The 18,221-nt window shown below is 38.1% G+C and overlaps 1 protein-coding gene across 4 annotated transcripts in view; it reads left to right on the forward strand.

Annotated features, from left to right (window-relative positions):
* Positions 1-18,221, forward strand: part of palmdb (palmdelphin b) — a 24,712-nt gene continuing 6,491 nt past the window's right edge. Inside the window, exons 1-6 of one of the 4 annotated variants that reach the window (XM_057322371.1) lie at positions 1-19; positions 2,024-2,355; positions 8,510-8,561; positions 9,175-9,255; positions 9,737-9,867; positions 11,265-11,379. In XM_057322371.1, the coding sequence (XP_057178354.1) occupies positions 8,517-8,561; positions 9,175-9,255; positions 9,737-9,867; positions 11,265-11,379 (372 nt within the window). In that variant the 5' untranslated portion in view covers positions 1-19; positions 2,024-2,355; positions 8,510-8,516. Of the gene's footprint in view, positions 20-523; positions 657-2,023; positions 2,356-8,509; positions 8,562-9,174; positions 9,256-9,736; positions 9,868-11,264; positions 11,380-15,060; positions 16,247-16,321; positions 16,734-18,221 lie in introns of those variants that run through there. The other 3 variants (XM_057322370.1, XM_057322373.1, XM_057322372.1) reach the window with 3 other exon arrangements.

The raw sequence follows: 18,221 nt of genomic DNA on the forward strand, positions 1-18,221 counted from the left end.
TCTCACACAGGTGTTCAAGGTACATTTTCTCTCATTTTGCTCTCTTCCTCTCCTCTACGTCCATCTTCTTTTTTCCTGTATGACAGACTGTGTGTAGGCAGCTTGGCTGAGTGTTCATCATTGCCAGGCTGCTCAGAAGCTGGACAGTGTTCTGGGTTTCCGTTCATTAAAGACCAGCGGGAACGTGGCAGGCGGCGATGCTGTTGCACAAGGCGTAGCCTGCAGTAATGTCCCACATTTGTGTGTTCACCCTGCATGCTGTCCCCTATGTGTGTGTGCATGCGTGTGTGCATGTGTGTGGCTATTTTCTGCAATTATTATGAAAAAAACTAATTTTGCTAATCAGCATATTACAGTACCATAGTTTTCTATCATACCATTAGTATACCATGGTATCATGCAGTACAGAGTTTCCCGCATTCTGTGTGGCTCTATCTTTAGCCTGCTAGAACCAAATAACTTTGCATGGATTCAGCCCGTTGCCATGGCTACTTTTGTACATGCTCGAGGCTGCTGATTCGTCAGTGTGAAGTGGAACCTCGTGCGGATCTTTAATATCATGAAATTTGTGACTGTTTCTTCAAATCTGCATGGCAGGACAAGTGATGCATTAGATATAGTTTGATTTATTTAGTGGCATTGAAGATATGAGTGAGGTGAGTGATTTGATTAATCGGGGTTATAATGAGGAAAGGCTCTTGCCGGAGGGCAGAATAATATGGGAATAATGTGTTCTGAGCTCATCATGTTTGTTCATTAAAGTGAGAATGGGCACAGTGATTAGACTGGGCTACTACATTATAATTTACATTTTTTTCATTTTGTAGATGCTTTTATCCAAAGCGACTTTGTGCAAAACTTTGTTGTGATGCTGTAATGTGTTAATAGGTCGTTGCTAGGGCAAAGGGACAGTTCACCCAAAAATAAAAATTCTGTCATCATTTACCCACCCTCGAGTTGTTCCAAATTTGTAGGGAGAATGCTTGTAACCAGTTCTTGGCCACCACTGACTACCATAGTAGGAAAAATTACAATGGTAGTCGTGCCCCAGAACTGTTTGCTTTTTTACATTTTTCAAAATATCTTCTTTTGTGTTCAACAGAACAAAGAAATTTATAAAGCAATTTTTCCTACTATGGTAGTCAATGGTGGCCAGAACTAGGTTATTATGGGTGGTTGCTTGGTGGTTCTATCAACAGGATTTTAGGAAAAAATATAAACATATGGTTCAATATATTGGTGATAAAATATAAACTCTAAAAGAGAATGTATTTAGGTTTTGACAAAAATGTTTGTCGATGAAATTCTTTCATCATTCACTCACCCTCATGTCATTCCAAACTTGTATGACTTTCTTTCTTCTGTAGAACACAACCGAATATATTTTAGAACGTTGGTAACCGAACAACATTGGACCCCATTGACTTTCATTGTATGGACATTTCTCAAAATATCTTCTTTTGTGTTTCACACAAGAGAGTCATTTACAAATTTTGAATGGCGTGAAGGAAAAGAACTGATGACAGATGTTTTATTTTTTGGTGAACTGTCCCTTAGCTTAGGTATGTGCAACAAAAATAGTGATGTTTACCATAAACCTATACTCTCCATTGGTCTCATATTTTAAAATTTACATATTTTTAAAGCTGTAAGTCCACAATTTTAACAGCAGCCTTGGGGTAATTCTGTGTTTGCTTATCTCTATTGTAACATACATGTGAGAGAGATACAGAGAGATGAAATATGAGTGTCTTAGCAGGGGGTGGTACGCTATAACACACACACACACGCACGCACGCACACACACACACACACACGCACGCACGCACACACACACACACACACGCGCACACACATTCTTCATAAAGCCCTTGATAAAACATTGGTGTTTTTATGAACACTTTCATCTGTACTTCTCTCCTCTTAAACTAATCTTGGAGATTCATTTAGCAAATTGCGTGTCAGCAAAGATGACCGCACATGTTGGTTTGAGGGGAACAACAGCTGATATATGTGTGTGTAGGCACATCGTGTGGCAGTTGGACGTGGGCTAACACATGGTGGAGCAGCCCAGCTCTGACAGACTGAGAACGGAGAGAAAGGGAGAAACGGAAAGATACAGCGAGAGCGTAAGAGAGGAAAGGGGAGCGAGTGAAAGAGAGAGAGAGAGGCAGCCTGCCAGTGAATGGTAAAACAGGATCAACCCTCAACCTACGGTACCTGGACTTGGGCAAACACACACACACAAACACACTTACTCGAGCACATACACACATGCAGACATGATGGAATGAACATACAGAACTCCATTTGGCGCTTTCTCACCTAAAACCTTTAACCGGCATCAAATAACTGGTGAGTATCTCTCCATTCTTCCATTTTAAACTTGTTTTTATATTAATATGTGTGTTTTTTGTATTACTTGTTTTGAAATTCACATAATGGGTTATTATTTTTTTCTACACGATTTTTGCTTCTCTTCACTTTATTAATGAATTGTACTCTGTGGACTTCATCTACGCCTGTGTGCATTTGTTTTAAAGTGTAACCGAAGGAAAGTAATTGTATGTTTTCGTGTCACTCGGTCTAAAAAAGATCAACGGGTCATTGAGTCAGTAAGCTTTTAATTCGTTTAAACAAGCTGCTTTTTGCTGGCCGTCCAGTCTTGGCGGCTGGAGGTCCGCAAAGCCTTCGTCAACAGATTTAATGGGGTCTGACACTTTGACCGCCACAGTTTGCTGTTGTCTGTCAGGGGACTTGTGACATCACAGATAGCATCACCCTCGCCGGGGACACCCCCTTTCATTCACTGCCGATGTCACCGAGATATAGCGATAGGAAGTGTGCTAAAGGCACACACCTGGTAATGGTGTACATGGAAACCACAAGAGGAAAGAGAGAGAGAGAGAGGGGAGGGAGGGAGATTACTTTTGAAAAGATCTTTCCACCCACATATCTGAATCAGACTGCACATGAATTTTGTGTAGGAGCACACTGTGCACATGTACCGAATATATTGTTTTATAAAACAGTATCTGTTAAATAAATTAAGGTAGTTCACGCAGTACAATGCATCTCAAACTTGATATTGTTCAATTCTTGATTCTGATTGGCTGACAGACATATTGACGGTGACTAAAGGTGCTGTGTGTTTAACCTTACATTATTAAGAGTTATGTTTTTATTACCTTAGAATGAGCTATTTCTATAGTGACGACATCTTAGTCCTGTGTCAGCCACCGTATGTGCTTCGAAAGGGAGTGAGCCGTTGGTTGCAATTCACAACCTCACCTCTAGATGTCGCAAAATTTCATACACTGGACCTTTAAGGGGGGATTCTGTTCAGTCAGCTATACAGGTGTTGGTGGATTGTCAGTGAGAGAGTCTGGGAGGTTATGAGAGCTCATTTCATCTGTGTTACGCACCCATTATCCACCGTAAAGACTTTGATCTGTGATCCGACTGTCTGCAGCCGAGAGGCTATTTTCTGTGATTACAGCAGGATTAGGACATTTTTTGTTATTTTGTTGCATAATGGAAGTTATAAGTATTGTGCCGGTGTTATGGTTTATTGATGGTTTACCAGAGTACTGATTGTTTACCATATTCATATGCCACGACATTTAAATAGTATTTTAAGGCATTGATAATAATAATACATCTAATATAATCTTTCATTTACTCACCCTCATGTTAGTCCAAACCTGTATGACTTACTTTCTTCTGCAGAACACAAAACAAAATATGTTGAAGAACGTTGGTAACCAAACAACATTGGACCCCATTGACTTCCATTGTATGGACACAAAGCCACGGAGACATTTCTCAAAATATCTTCTTTTGTGTTCCGCATAAGAATGTGTCATATACAGGTTTTGAATGACAGGAGGGTAAAAAAATGAATTTTATCCCTTCAATAAACCAAATTAATGACTTTTAGAAATGAATGGAAAGGCCATGGAAATGAGAAGAGGTTGTGGACTAATGTACACTGTTCCCTCTATGAAAGTTAAACCTGTGCTGAGAGTCCAGCTGTGAGACTGTGACTATTTTCTGCCTGGCATTGAGAAGGAGTGTGGGCAGGACTAACTAACATGACCTTCTGTCTGTTTCCACACCGGGCGTCTTAATTCCGGTATTGAACCCTGCCAGGCCGCTGTCATCTGAGCTGACTGAGTCACAGAGGAATGATAACGCTGGATTCAGGAATCAGAATCCCAGTTTTCTGGATCTCGTTGAATCACTAGGCTCAGGCTTTCATTTAGAAGCTTGTGTGTGTGTGTAATTTCCTTTTCACTCTCAAACTCATTTTCAGCTGGGGCGTAATATATTCAGATTTTCTGCATAAATTGGTTAGATGTGTGAGAATGTATTTCACTTTGGTGCTGTTGTGGTTTAGTGATGATATCAAATGGTTATGGCCGTGGTACTGTATGCTTACCACATTCATACTGTATATCATATAGTTTTTGTTTAAAGCATCCAGTCTTTGTATCCAGCCTAGTGCTTTGTGCTTGTAATGGCAGGTGTGATTATTTTTAGAGAGGTTCTGTACAGCAGAACAGATAAAGAGGTCAGATAAAATGCAAGAAACACTTCTGGTCTTCTTGTGAAGATCTGAGCCGCCCTAAATAACCGAAAATATCTAACCTGTAGCAGTTTCTTTGACTCTAATGGGCGTATTCTAGTTTTGATGCATCATTTCGCTTGATCTCAGTGTAAACTGGGTTTTTCTGTCAAGCATAATGGTAATATTAGGGGCGTTTGTGTCTAAAAGCAAGACGCACTGCTCTGGCTTTAAAAAGAATTTAAAGAATTTAGATTTGAGGGTCTCGAGACACGCTTTTGATAACAGAAATTGCCATGCCAACTTGCTACTGTAAACAAAAGCTCGCAACGCTTGCGCCGCCCTCAGGGTCTTCTGATTGGTCCACTGATGTGGAGCTGACATTGTTGAGCTGCGCTGTTCGTGAAAGTTTTTGAAATTCTTTTATAGGAGCTGCGTGTGCTTTTTTGAAGGATCTATTGACGGTAATGCAATATAATATACTATGTCTTCAGAGGTGTAAAAAGATCTTGCATAATGAAGCGTTATGTTTTTATTACCTTAGAATGAGCTATTTCTATCTACATACGCTTGCATGGAATTCGCCATGTTGTTTCTACAGTAGCCCTAAACAGACAAACTGCTACAGAACGCGTTTCTTAAATACATTATCTCCTTCGGCAAAGAAGCGAAAAGGTGACAACATCTTAGTTTTGTGATAGCCGCCATAGTGCTTCGAAAGGGGTGGAGTGAGTCGTTGGTTGCAATTCGCAACCTTAGAGCTAGATGGTGCTACATCTCATACACTGGACCTTTAACTTGACATGGCGTTTATGTGCGAGACGTGGTCAAACACGTCTGTTTATGCTTATTTTCTGGAATCGTATGTTTTAGTATAAGCTAAAGGCTTTTGCTTGAATACTTGACATAGGTTTTGTAGACATGGCTATTTACAATAGGTTTGTTTATGAATTTAATGTAATTTAAGGAATGTCATATGTCATTCTTTTTGGTCAAATGAAATTAATTCAGCATGGCATAAAAATATATATATATATTTTGAAAGTAACCAGCAATTTATCAATGCATGTACTAGATGATTGGTTAATGGTCCTTTTTTCTCTCAGTTTAATGTATGAGGTGACAAATATGTTTGGCCAACCTAGTGAATATAATTGCATTTTTTTTGTCCTGATTGCACTAATTGATCGTAATGTTTCTCAGGATACATAGTACAAAGGGTGATGTGAGCACTTCACACCCACACATTTTTTGTTTACAACTGCAAATGTGTCCAAAATTACCTAAGCTGTGCCTATGTTAGTGAGGAACTTGCCAATTGGTGAGACATTTGAAGCTTCGACGGGTTGCTATCAGCACAAGTGCTAGTCATTAGCAGAAATATCATCTTCACCTGTGATTTCTTTCTTCCTCTGAGCATCTGCAGCTAAAAGAAGGCAGACATGGTACATGTTAAGGTCATTGACGCATCTCTTGTTGTAGATCTGTAGTGTGTTAGATGGCATCGAGGGTGTTGCGTACGGCCAAGAGTCAGCGACTGGAGCACAGGGGTGTAATGTGAGCGGAGGTAAACAGGTGCGGTGCTGTACACAGCTGTCATATGGACCCTGCATTCCTTGTGTCCTCAAGAAGCATTTGTCTTGAAGAAAGGAACAACCTGATATTATAAACCAAAAGAGAATGTGAGAACGCTTAGTACAGACCCAGTTATTGTAGAAGTGTCTGTTTGGAGTCTTTACTTTTTGAAGGAATTTTCCGTGTTTTACTGTGCAGTGTTGTAAATTTCATTCAACCTTGCTGAAAAGGAGTACAAACAAAAATTGTGTATTTATTTATTAATACAAAATAATATTAATAATAATATAAATTTAGTCTATTACACTCAATTTTATTTTAAATTAATTTATTTGATTATTTTTACTTTTATTTAAATAATTAATTATTTTTTATACAACAATATGGGTGTTAAAGGTACAGTTCATCCAAAAATGAAAAATCTGTCATCATTTACTCACCCAAAGATATTTGGAAGAATGTTAGCAATTTTCAGTTCTGGGACATCATCCACTACAAAAATAGGAAAGAAAATATTGAATTTTTTTGTTCTGTTGAACACACAATGAAATATTTTGAAGAATTTAGGAAAACAAAGAGTTCTCTTTGACTACCATTTAATTCTTCCTACTATGGTAGTCAACGATGTCCAGGAACTGAAAATGACATTCTTCCAAATATCTTTCTCTGTGTTCATCGGAACAAAGTCATTTATACATAAGTGTGAGTAAATGATGACAGAATTGTCATTTTTGGGTGAACTATCCCTTTAAGACTGAGATGCAAACCAAAGGCTTTACCTCAAGCCCTTATTTTTTATTTTTTTTCCACAGCTTCCGGTTTTAAAAGGACACATTGTTTCACATCACACCTGCATTTTTGGAGCAGATCATTGGCAGTTCATTTGTCATATTGTGTTCTTGACCTCCGCACACATCACCAGTGAGCTCATTCATACATGTGTGTTTCATAACCTCATGTCATTATCTAAATGCTTTGTGACCCTGCGGTCCACCTGTGACTGCTCACTGCTCATATGTTTATTTCTGTACAGACATGAGATGAGGTCAGTCTTCAGTGGGCTATTCTTAATCCAACAACATTGCCTCTGAAAGCCCAAACATCCAAAAAATGACATTGAATGGGTTTTGGGGTATATGAAGTCAATACCCTAGGGGAGAGATTTACAGCATGCATGTACAGAACACTCAGTGGAAATGTTTGTCTGTTTATAAATCAATTCAGTTGATTTCTATGCGGCACGGATTCTTTCAATGTTATTTTCAAAAAGGTTTTTATGCTAAAACACGTTCACAAGACAACAATGTCTTGGATTAGTAAGCAGCCAATCAGAACATAATAGTAGCATGGAACAGGACATTTAAAGGTCCAATGTGTCATTTTTTGGAGGATCTATTGACAGAAATTTTATATAATATACATAACCCATGTCTTCAGAGGTGTATAAAGACCTTTTTTGTTATTTTTATAACCTTAGAATGAGCTATTTCTATCTACATACACCGCGGGTCCCCTTACATGGAATTCGCCATGTTGTTTCTACAGTAGCCCTAAACGGACAAACAGAACGCGTTTTGTGAATACGTTATCTCCTTCGGCAAAGAAGCGTAAATGTGACGACATCGACATCTTAGTTCTTTGTCATTCTTCATAGTGCTTTAAAAGGGAGGGGTGGAATGAGCCCGTTGGTTGCAATTCGCAACCTCACTTCTAGATGGCGCTAAATTTGTATACATTTATAATATAAATTTTTACCTTTAAGTTTTTCTCTGACAGTTTTATCGAAAGCAATTTGCAGTGCATTCATGTTATCATTTTTTACATTTTTATATTTATCCGAACGCAATGCTCTACTAAATGAGCTACAAAAACATTCAGTGGATTTTGCATGAGCAAATTTATTTTTGCATTTCAAAAATAATTTTGACAGTCTTCCTTCAAAGGTTTCAGTCATCTATAAGTCACCTGTTCTGTAACAGCCAAATGTCCCGAGCTTGTTCTGTCTGTTTAACAGCGCAATGGTGTCACTCTATTATTTATCTATTATTTAACGACGAGAGACGCTCTGTCACATGAACTGTGACACACCAGCTATGGTAGTTATGGTTTGCACATGGACACCGGTTCACTTGCGCAAATGCAGTCTTTTGTAGACCCCGCACATATTCCCTTGCAACACGTTTCTTCACCTTCGCCCCACTCACAAATCACGCCCTACTGAATATTTACCATGTGCCAACTCGCATGTGCCAATCAAAGATTGTTTCCAACCTGTCTTCAATCTTAGAGACAGACATTGATGGTGGTCTGTTTGTGAGAATAGGCTGTTTATCTCTCTCGCTGTCTCTCTCTTTCCTTTTTTGTCAGGATCATAATGGAAGAAGAAGCTCTGTTGAGAGAGAGACTACAAGCTATTACAGTGAGTATCAGACTGGATCTTTGCTGTTGTTTGGTTTTATGTAACAGAGAATTGAGGTTTGATATTAGCATTTTTGGTATAGTATTGAAACGCTTAGTATCTTTCTGAAGGTTTGAAACTGAGATACAGTAAAACTGATGTATTTTGCTCTTGTATAGCTGTGACAGGGTAGAGATGTAATTGCTTTTAGAAAATCGGCAGACGTTTATTTTATCACCAGTCTCAAATGAACGAGAAGTTTTAACACTTTTTCGACCTCGAAGACATAAGTCATTACTAGCCGCATTAATCGGAGAGATGAATCCCATTCATGTCTGCTGAACGGTGTGCTTATTTTTGTCAATGTACTATGGACTCCGTTAAAGAGCATATGGAAAAAAAAACGTCAAGGTTTTATTTCTGTCCAGAGACTTTGAGCTGTTCATTTCTTACATGAAGTCATCGTTTATTAGAGAGTTAAAAATAATGTCGCAAAGCCTCTCTCTTAAAAGAGCTCCCTGTTGCTCGCATGCTTGCGTAATAGCAAGACACTAAATGCCACGAATAGAAAAAGAAGCAGTCGAGGTGAAACTCAAGTGTGTTTTATTTGATTTTACTTTCTTTCTACCATCAGGACAAAAGACGACTTCGAGAGGAGATAGAAAAGAAAAGAAGACACGCCGAAGAAGAGAAATCAAAACTTCAGTATCTGAAGGTACGGTTTTCTCCATGAACCGGTTTGTTTCCTGTTAAACAGGAAGTTAGGTTGGAGCATATATCAGGGTTGCCTATTTTTTTGTCAAAGCTGTGATTTAGTGTGGAATACAACGGATTTATATAAAGGAACATTTTTGTTTTCTTTCTAGGATGCATTTTTAATTCATATACTGTATCTGTTTAAAGTTTTTCATATTTAAGGCTACACTAATATGTAGGCGCTATGTGTGGTTTCTAATAGCTAATTTATAATAGTAGTGATGATGATGCTATTTTACAGAATTGTCTTATGTTACTGTTAGTTTAAAAATAAAATTAAATAAAAATCATTGAGGTGAAAAGCAAAGTAAAGGTGTGATGTTATCATGACATTATAACATGAAATGAGTGTTTAAGCAATCAGATAATGTGAAAAATGTGAAGTGTTATACAGTAATAATCAATTTTTCTTGTTTTTTTTTAATTCTTTGCACAAATAGAAGAAAACCCTGCGAGAACAATGGCTGATGGATGGAGTTAACACGCTGAGCGAAGAGGAACAAGAATCTGCCAAAGCCCAAACTGAGGACAACCAACAGCAGACTAAACTTCTGCAGAGCAATATCGAACAGTACGTGTCACTTCCTGTTCGTGTGATGAGAGGCTGGTGATTGGATTATTCTTGTTTAGTGTCTACGATGAGCTTTGCAGACAGACACAACTCACTCACAGCATTACATAATCGTCCCTTTACGACAAACTCAGTCTGGCTAGCCGGCTGTTTACGCAGGAGGTCGTACAGAATACCTGAGGAAAATACTGTTCAGGTAGAATGACAGTTAAAGCTGTCTGGTCTCACAATTTGAAGTTTTAGTTGGAATTGGCGCTATCTTTTCCAGCATTATTAAGTGTGATGGAAAGGCTTCAGAGGAGCCAAAGTGCTCTTACTTGGTAAATAGTTGAAACTGGGTGGATTAAGATGTGAAAAGCCATCACAGAAAATCCCCCTACATTACAGAACTGATGTGATTCGGCATCTCCTGTAAATCATCTTGACATGGAACTTTAGAATCTTGACCTCCAGCCAGACAGACATGAGAGTGATTGTGCCGTTTCTCTCTACGATACGATGTTTTCCTTATCATCAGCTTTCTGTACATGCCAAAGGGATTCCAAAGATGCAAATGTCAGATATAAATATTGTAAAACATTTATATGCATAAATATACACTGTAAATAATTTCTGTAGAAATTACAGTAATACTGGCAGCAGTTTGCCAGTAACTTACTGTAGATTTACATTTATGTAATTTACTGGCAACAGTTTGTTCAAAGATAAATGAACAATAAACATTAACAAGTCTTTATCTTTACAGAAAAAAACTATAAAATACTGCGTCATGCAAAGTATTTTGGGAACTAAAATTAGAAGAAAAAAAACAGAAAAAGGTTGATGAGGATTTCTGGTTTCCAGAATGCTTTGCATGAGGCTGTTATTTTATAGTTTTTTTCTCTAAAGATAAAGACTTGTTCATGTTTAATGTTCATTTATCTTTCAACAAACTGTTGTTAATAAATATAAATCTACAGTATGTTACTGGCAACTAGCTGCATAACTTCAGCTATTTTTATTACAGTGTAGTTCAAAGGACCGTTTAAAAACGTCAACACGTGCCCAACTTGAGTCTCCCCAAAAAATCTTGGCCATTTTCAACACTGAATGTAATGTGATGTCATGTAATATAATATGTGAGTTGTGCACATTTATTGTAGTTTTGTGGTGCTTTCACGTTTAAAAAAAAATGAAGCCGAGCCTAGTTTAAAACTATCAAAAATACATGGTCTACTATTGTGCTCCAGACAAAGAAAAAAAAACGTTTTAATGATACATTTTATTCATATGTGCGCCAATGAAGTATTACAGTTTGGATGTTTAAAACCAGTTTTAATCCAATTGTTAAGTATTTAAATTAATATTTGGTGTGTTCTAGCGTGTGAACGTACTAATATTTGTCTGTGGCCATTTAGAATAAAAATGGAGATTGTGGCGTTGGAGACGCAGGAACTGGAGATTTCAGCCAAGGAGGAGATTCTTCTAAAGCAATTAAAGGAGGTGGAAAAAACTGCAGAGGACATCATAAAGGTATTGCTTGTGTTTTCACTTTAACAAGCTTGGAGACTTCTTATCGCTTATTACAACGCAGGGAGCTTTTGCGTCGTGAACAACGGTAATCACGGCAATTTATTGTGCTGTGAAGATCTCCCTCGGTATTAAATTCACATCAGGATGAAATTGATTGTTGTTGGTGCTGTGAGGAGTGCGTCTGTTTTGTGATTTGTTTCCTGGAGATTTTTGTATGAAACATGGCTTTGTTTAATATCTTGTTTCTTCAACAAATCCGGTGTTGGTACTGCGTGAAATACTGTATTTCCACATAGGAAGTACACGCAAATATCCATCCAGGTAAAGAAACATTTCTTGATTGTTTATCTTGGTTGTATATTTTTGATATATTGAAATCTGTACAGCATTGTTTATGTCACCCTCATCAGTAGATTAAGATCTCTGTTTTAACAGAGCCAATCCAATACATCTATACCGCCATACCTGACGTCCCAAAATCCTACACCCCCACAACTAAAAGGAGAATCTTGATGCCAGGAAAACACAAAGATGATGAAGAACAGGAAAAACAGGGTATGACACACACACACACACACACACACAAAAAATGCTCATGTTTATGCCACCAAAAGTTTGCTGAGATATAATTAGCGCTTGAAATACTGAGTAGCATGAATATGTTGAAATGCTGTCAGGAATGTTTTGCAAACAGAGACAGTATCATCAGACTGTCCACTCCTATAATTATAGCAATTCAAGGCACATAAGAGCAGGTTTTTTCGTTTAATAAAGAATTCAAATGCAAAATAAGGCTGCAATTATGAGCATGACATGAGATTATAAGCATTATTATCAAAGCATCGCAAACTTTCCAGTGAAGAGAAAACGAGCTTTACGTTTTAAAGTCTTCAATTTTTTTTAGTTGTTTTTAGTTTTATTAAACTAATACTATATATATATATATATATACTGTATATATTAATAATAATACACTTGGATTATTTTAACCCAGCGTTGGGTCAAAAATGGACAAAGCGAACTGTTGGGGTTAAATTAACCTGAACATGTTTATAATTGACCCAACAATGGCTTAAAACAACCCAACGGTTGGGTTTATCCATTTTTGAACCAACGCTGGGTTGAAATAACCCAACATCTGTTTAATCTGCTTCATGTCCTCATTTATTGCTATTGTAACATAAATATAACATTTGATAAATTTGACGTGAAGTAGCTTGTGTTTAATGCTCCTGTTTCCCTTTCAGCCACTTACACCATGAAGATCAGCGTTGAGAAAGATCTCCGCACCGGTGAAAGTCACATCCTTTCCACAGCCACAATCTCACCTCAGGATCTCCAGCAAGGTATCAAAGTCTACGATGACGGGCGTAAGTCTGTCTATGCCCTGCCGTCTGACGGACGCGAGTCACAGAACGACATGGACGAGATGAGTCCTCTTGAGGTGGAGGAACTTCTGATGAAAGCTTCGGAGAAGAAAGCCCCAGCAGATTTGGAATACCACGAACCGGTGTTTTCCAGTCCATTTAGTCGACCCACAACGCCACAGATAACAGAGAGAGGTTACGTAAGCCTTCGTGGCCTTCACACGGCCAGCAAGACCCAGAGTCCTTTTCATGATTTGACTTCCACCAATCAAGAAGCTCAGAGTCTGGATGGCAACCAATCACCGACTCCCGCTTTAACATTCAAAATGAACAGAACAGCTTATGATGTCACCAATGAACCCTTCATTGAGGATTTTGGTGGTGAATATAGAAGCACCAGCGTAACCTCATCTTCTATCCAGGAGTGTGAGGATCAGGAGCCTCCGATAACACCGACGGCAGACTCCGGCCTGGGATTTGGACGGTGTTCTCCTTTAAATCCAAGGGATGAATTGAGTCTCAACTTTGTGAGTTTTCTCCCTCCTGAGGTGGAGTGTGGGGAGCCTGTTACTATGATCTTCATGGGTTATCAGAATGCCGAATCTGATGAGGAAGATGAGGGAATCCAGGCCGAACTGGTTGTGATTGGTGATGATGATGAGGATTACGACGATGGTGCTGATGGAGATTCAGAAGACGCCCCTTTGTCCTATCACCCAGTGGGATATCGCAGCAAGATCTTTAAGCCCAACAGTACTGTGTACCGCTCCGAGATCAGACCTGCTGTCATCAGAACCTTTCGTTCCGGAGGACGGGCTTTTGGGAAGGAATTGGGGAGCCCAGTTGCAGCAGGTATCATTCGGAGAGCGAGAAGGCATTGTGGTTTCTAAATTCATACTAACTATAATGACATTTCTCCTGAAGATACAGTATGTTCTGCTGCTTTACTCCCACCTAGTGGTCCAAACCTTCATATTTTACAAACCGCTACATGTTAAAGGGATATTTCACCCAAAAATTGCAATTGTCATCATTTATTCACCCTCATGTTGTTTAAAACCTGCTTAGACTCTTTTTACCGCGAAACACAAAAGGAAATATTTTGAGAAACGTCTCAGTGGTTTTGTGTATGTACAATGGAAGTCAATGGGGGCCGACACCACCTTTCTTTAAAATATATTCTTTTGTGTTCTGCAGATGAATGAAAGTCAAACCGGTTTGAGATACCATGAGGAAGAGTTAATTATGAAAACATATACAGTATTTTGTTTTGGGTGACAGCATGTAAACAAATCTTACTAAATAATAACCCAGCTGCATGCCATGCATGACATTTACATTGCTTGTATTTTAACTACTTGTGTTTTTAGTATAAAAAAAAATAATAAAGGTCGACTTTGTATCCGTACCTTAGTTTTGTTTTCTTTCAGTCCTTGGCATGATTGTTATAGCCATACAAAACATTATGCCCAACAAGATTCTTAAAGAAACTTAAAGACGAAAATGGATTAAAGAAAAAATTGATTGTTTCAAAACTCAAAACAATGTCTTTAGACACTAGGGAACCATATTCAGAATGTTGTGCACAAAGCTCTTTATTGTGTTTCTTTATAAAAACATCTGCGCCTGACAGCGAACGTGTTATTCAGAAGCGTCTTTTAGTTGTTGTTCAGCAGAGAAATGCGTCACTCCAATCCATCAGCCGTAATTGAGCACTTTGTCCTTGCCTTTAAGATGCTGCGGCTGCTCAAGAGGGCTTTTGTAACATCTGCTAAAGAGAATGTTATGTAATAACCCCTGGCTTGCGTTACGTAAGGTGCAAAATTTATACTAAAATCCACAAAACTTTGCATACTCGTTCATCTACTAATTTTGAGCGCATGCTAAATGTGTTAACTGAAATCCCATCGTCCCCAACAAACTGCAGGTAAATCTGATAAATGATTGGTTGGATTGGACTGGATTGGAGGTGTGTTGGAACTGAAACTGTGTTATTGTCCTTTTCACAGCATTGCCAATGAAACGGATAGGAAAGTACGTGTAACATCCACAGATCAAGATTCCAGTATCAGCAGCGTGTGTTTTATGATGAAGAGGATTTTAAAAGGGCTGAGAGACTGAAAAAAAACTGCTTCTGACATAATTCATATTCGAGTGCCAATGCTGGATTTGTTTGTGTTGTACATAATGATTTTTTGAATTTCAGACAGCTTTGTAATTTAGTATATTTTTCTTTTTTAATATAGAAAAAAATACAACACGATTTTCTCATTTTCTTAATCTTCTTATTCATTTTTTTCAGCTTTTTTGCTTTCTAGTACAAATATCTTTAAAATGATCAAATTTATAAAACAATATCTTGTTTATTTTTCTGAGCCCTTTGGCAAATTGTTTTTCTTTTCTTGCTCTAAGCAACCATTTATCAAAACTTTCATAGTTTATGCTTAAAACAAGAAAGAAATGGTTGCAAATGGTGTAAGAAACAAACAAGTTTGTGTTGTTTTGAAGATGTTTAGTTTCCCTTTTTATTTATTATTCTTGATTTAAGCAGCAATTTTATAGCTTATGCTATTATCATATTGAGTATGAAAAATACGTTTTTCTTGTTTTGAAGACGTATGTTTTATTAAAACAAACATAAATGCTGATTATGAAAATATATTTTGCAGTGTATTGAATGTGGGAAAAAACAAGAGACCTTTTTTTCCAATTTTTCTGAATTAGCTTTTCATAAGTGTGTGAAGTTGTTTCATTCTGTACTAACAACATATCTCCCCCATTAAAACGCATATTGTTTCTATTTGCAGAAAATGAAAACTAGAGAAACAGAATAACAGAACAGACGCTCTGCATTTTTTCATATTCACTTTAAAGTAATACACCCGTAATATTTGTACATGCATTTAGGAAAAGTTAAGAATTTTTAAGTGATCACCTTGATTTTATTTTTGTTTTCATATGTCTTGTCAAGCTGTCAGTCTTTCGCATTGCTATTGGATGACTTCATGTCACTCTTAAGGTTTGATTTTGTAGAAATTCAACAGACACTGGACCAGAATGGCCACAATACATCTAGAAATGCTAAATAAATGAAAATTTGAAATGGTCTCTTTTTTTTATCCGTGGCTGTATTTGCCATGAACACAACTCAAAATTTGTCTGACAAACTGCAGTGTTTGAGTGATATTTCTGATGCCTGAAACTTTGCGTCTGTTGCCCCAGGCCAGATTTATAGAGACGGCACTGAACAGAATTCATATTATATGAAGGATTAAAAGTTTATTACCTGAAGCCTTGAAAATCTGCAGGATTGACAGAAGGCTTTTAAGACATTTCTTGTGCGTGTGTCGGAACGGCAGAGGCTGCTCAGCTATTGGTTGTTTCTGGCACATTGAGTGTAAGTCTCAGTCTCTGTGGTTACAGAGAAGCAGAGCATCAGCTCAGACAGAATCACTGAACACGCACCTTCTCTCCTCGCTCATCTCCTGTCACAACATAAGGTAGGACCATCACAACAACCTCAAGGTTTTTAGTAAATCTCTGAGTGCAACTTAGTTTTACAAATAAATGCGTTTAGTATTTAATTCATGTTCTCAAAAAGAATTTTATATTTTGGACTATGAGAAACAGACTTTAAACTGCTGATGCGGTCTTTGGTTTTGTGCGTGCAAGGTGCAACGTGTCGAAAGGTTTCAATCTGCAGACAGTTTTTTCTGTAGCTATTAAATGAGAACACATCTGCTTTGAGTGTAGATGTCCTGCTAATAGATTGAATCATTTTTGCTTACTTTATTTCTAGTTCAAATGTTATTTTGTTGCATCATATCTGTATGAAACGCTACATGTTTGTGTCCCGGCTCTTTAGGAAACCTCTTAATAATTCATTCTTTTGGGTTTTAACATCCTCTTTTTAACGCTGCATGACGCAGAGGTGTGAAGATGTGCCGTCGGTGCGGATCAACCCGAGAAGCAGTCAGCCCAGGATCTGTGAGAGTTTAATTAATCCCAAGGTTGCTTGTAGAAACACATCAGAAAGCGCGAGATTCGAGAGACTCGAGATGTTGACAATGAATATCCCTGCGGTGCCGAGGTGAACGTGTGGGTGTGTGGTTTAGAGTAAATGAGAAGTGCTGGCGTGGGTGAGCGGAGGCGTTTGTGTGTGTGCCTGGGGTGAATGTAAAAGGAGCATTTCAGATGAGAATGTCCTGCCGTATTCGCTAATGCAGAGGAGAAAAGTAATGTGCGGGCTTTTGTGTTGTCATGAATAGAAAGTCTAATGATATATGTGCATTTATGACATGTACATTATGCTTTTATCCGAAGTAACTTGCAGTGCTTTATATGTGTGTTCGCTGTGATTTCAACCCATGACCATTGCGCCCCAGCAGGTGGGAAACAGTAATTATGAATGTTTAATTGTAATGACATTTTAAAATTGAGTTTTCAATTTATTTGACAGTGTCTGTTAAACATATATTTTACTATAATGACTATAATAATGACAATATTAAAGGTATAGTTCACCCAAAAATTCTTTCATCCTTTACTCACCCTCATGTCGTTCCAAACCTGGCTTTCTTTCTTCTGCGGAACACAACAAAATAATTTTGAAGAGTGTTGGTAGCAAAACAAGATTGGCCTCCATTGACTTCCATTGTATGGACACAAAACCACTGAGACATTTCTCAAAATATCTTCTTTTGTGTTCCACAGAAGAAAGAGTCACATAAGTTTTATTTTTACTAACTATTACTTTCTTATGTATAAGTAACTTACTGTGATATAAAGAATGACCAGTCGTTATTTTATTGATCCATTCAGAGATCCAAGCTGTCACACCACACAGTGATGTTTTTCTTACCTGGGAACATCATTCTCATGTCATTCTCGTTCTGATAAGTCTCAATAGTCACAAGCGTCGGTGGCTTTCGATATGAATGGCCACCCACGCTCTGTCCGCCCCACCACCCACTGCAGTGAGACCTATTCACGGGTTATTATTTTCTGTCTGAACAGAGCGTCCTTGAAGCTACGATGCAGTTATCTTCAATGTTTTAAAAAAAACAGTACTTGCTGATGTAAAGATTGTGTCTGTGTTGTTATTAAATAGGGTGGGACAGATGGCGCGGCCCAACAATGACACATGACCCATGACATCACTTCCTGCGATGAAAGAGTCATTTGAGGAAAACTATCAGATGCTCTGACACGTGATGCTAATTGACCAGTCGGCCAAAATCGAACATGAGGGCTGATGTTGAACACACTGGCCAATCAGAGTTGAGCATTTGACAGTTGCCCTGAGGTCATGACTGCATGCCAACATCAGACCAGCTCACAGTGGCATTTCTGCCAATAGTTTTCTTGTTAGACAAAAGTTCACTTTTGTTCCAGAGCGCTTATACCCAAGCCCAGTGATGATCTCCTTCTGGCTGATTTTCCTGAAGCTCACGGTAGGTACTGGGACACGCTGGT

This window comes from Triplophysa rosa, linkage group LG23 (assembly GCF_024868665.1).
Source record: "Triplophysa rosa linkage group LG23, Trosa_1v2, whole genome shotgun sequence".
Lineage (NCBI taxonomy): Eukaryota > Metazoa > Chordata > Actinopteri > Cypriniformes > Nemacheilidae > Triplophysa > Triplophysa rosa.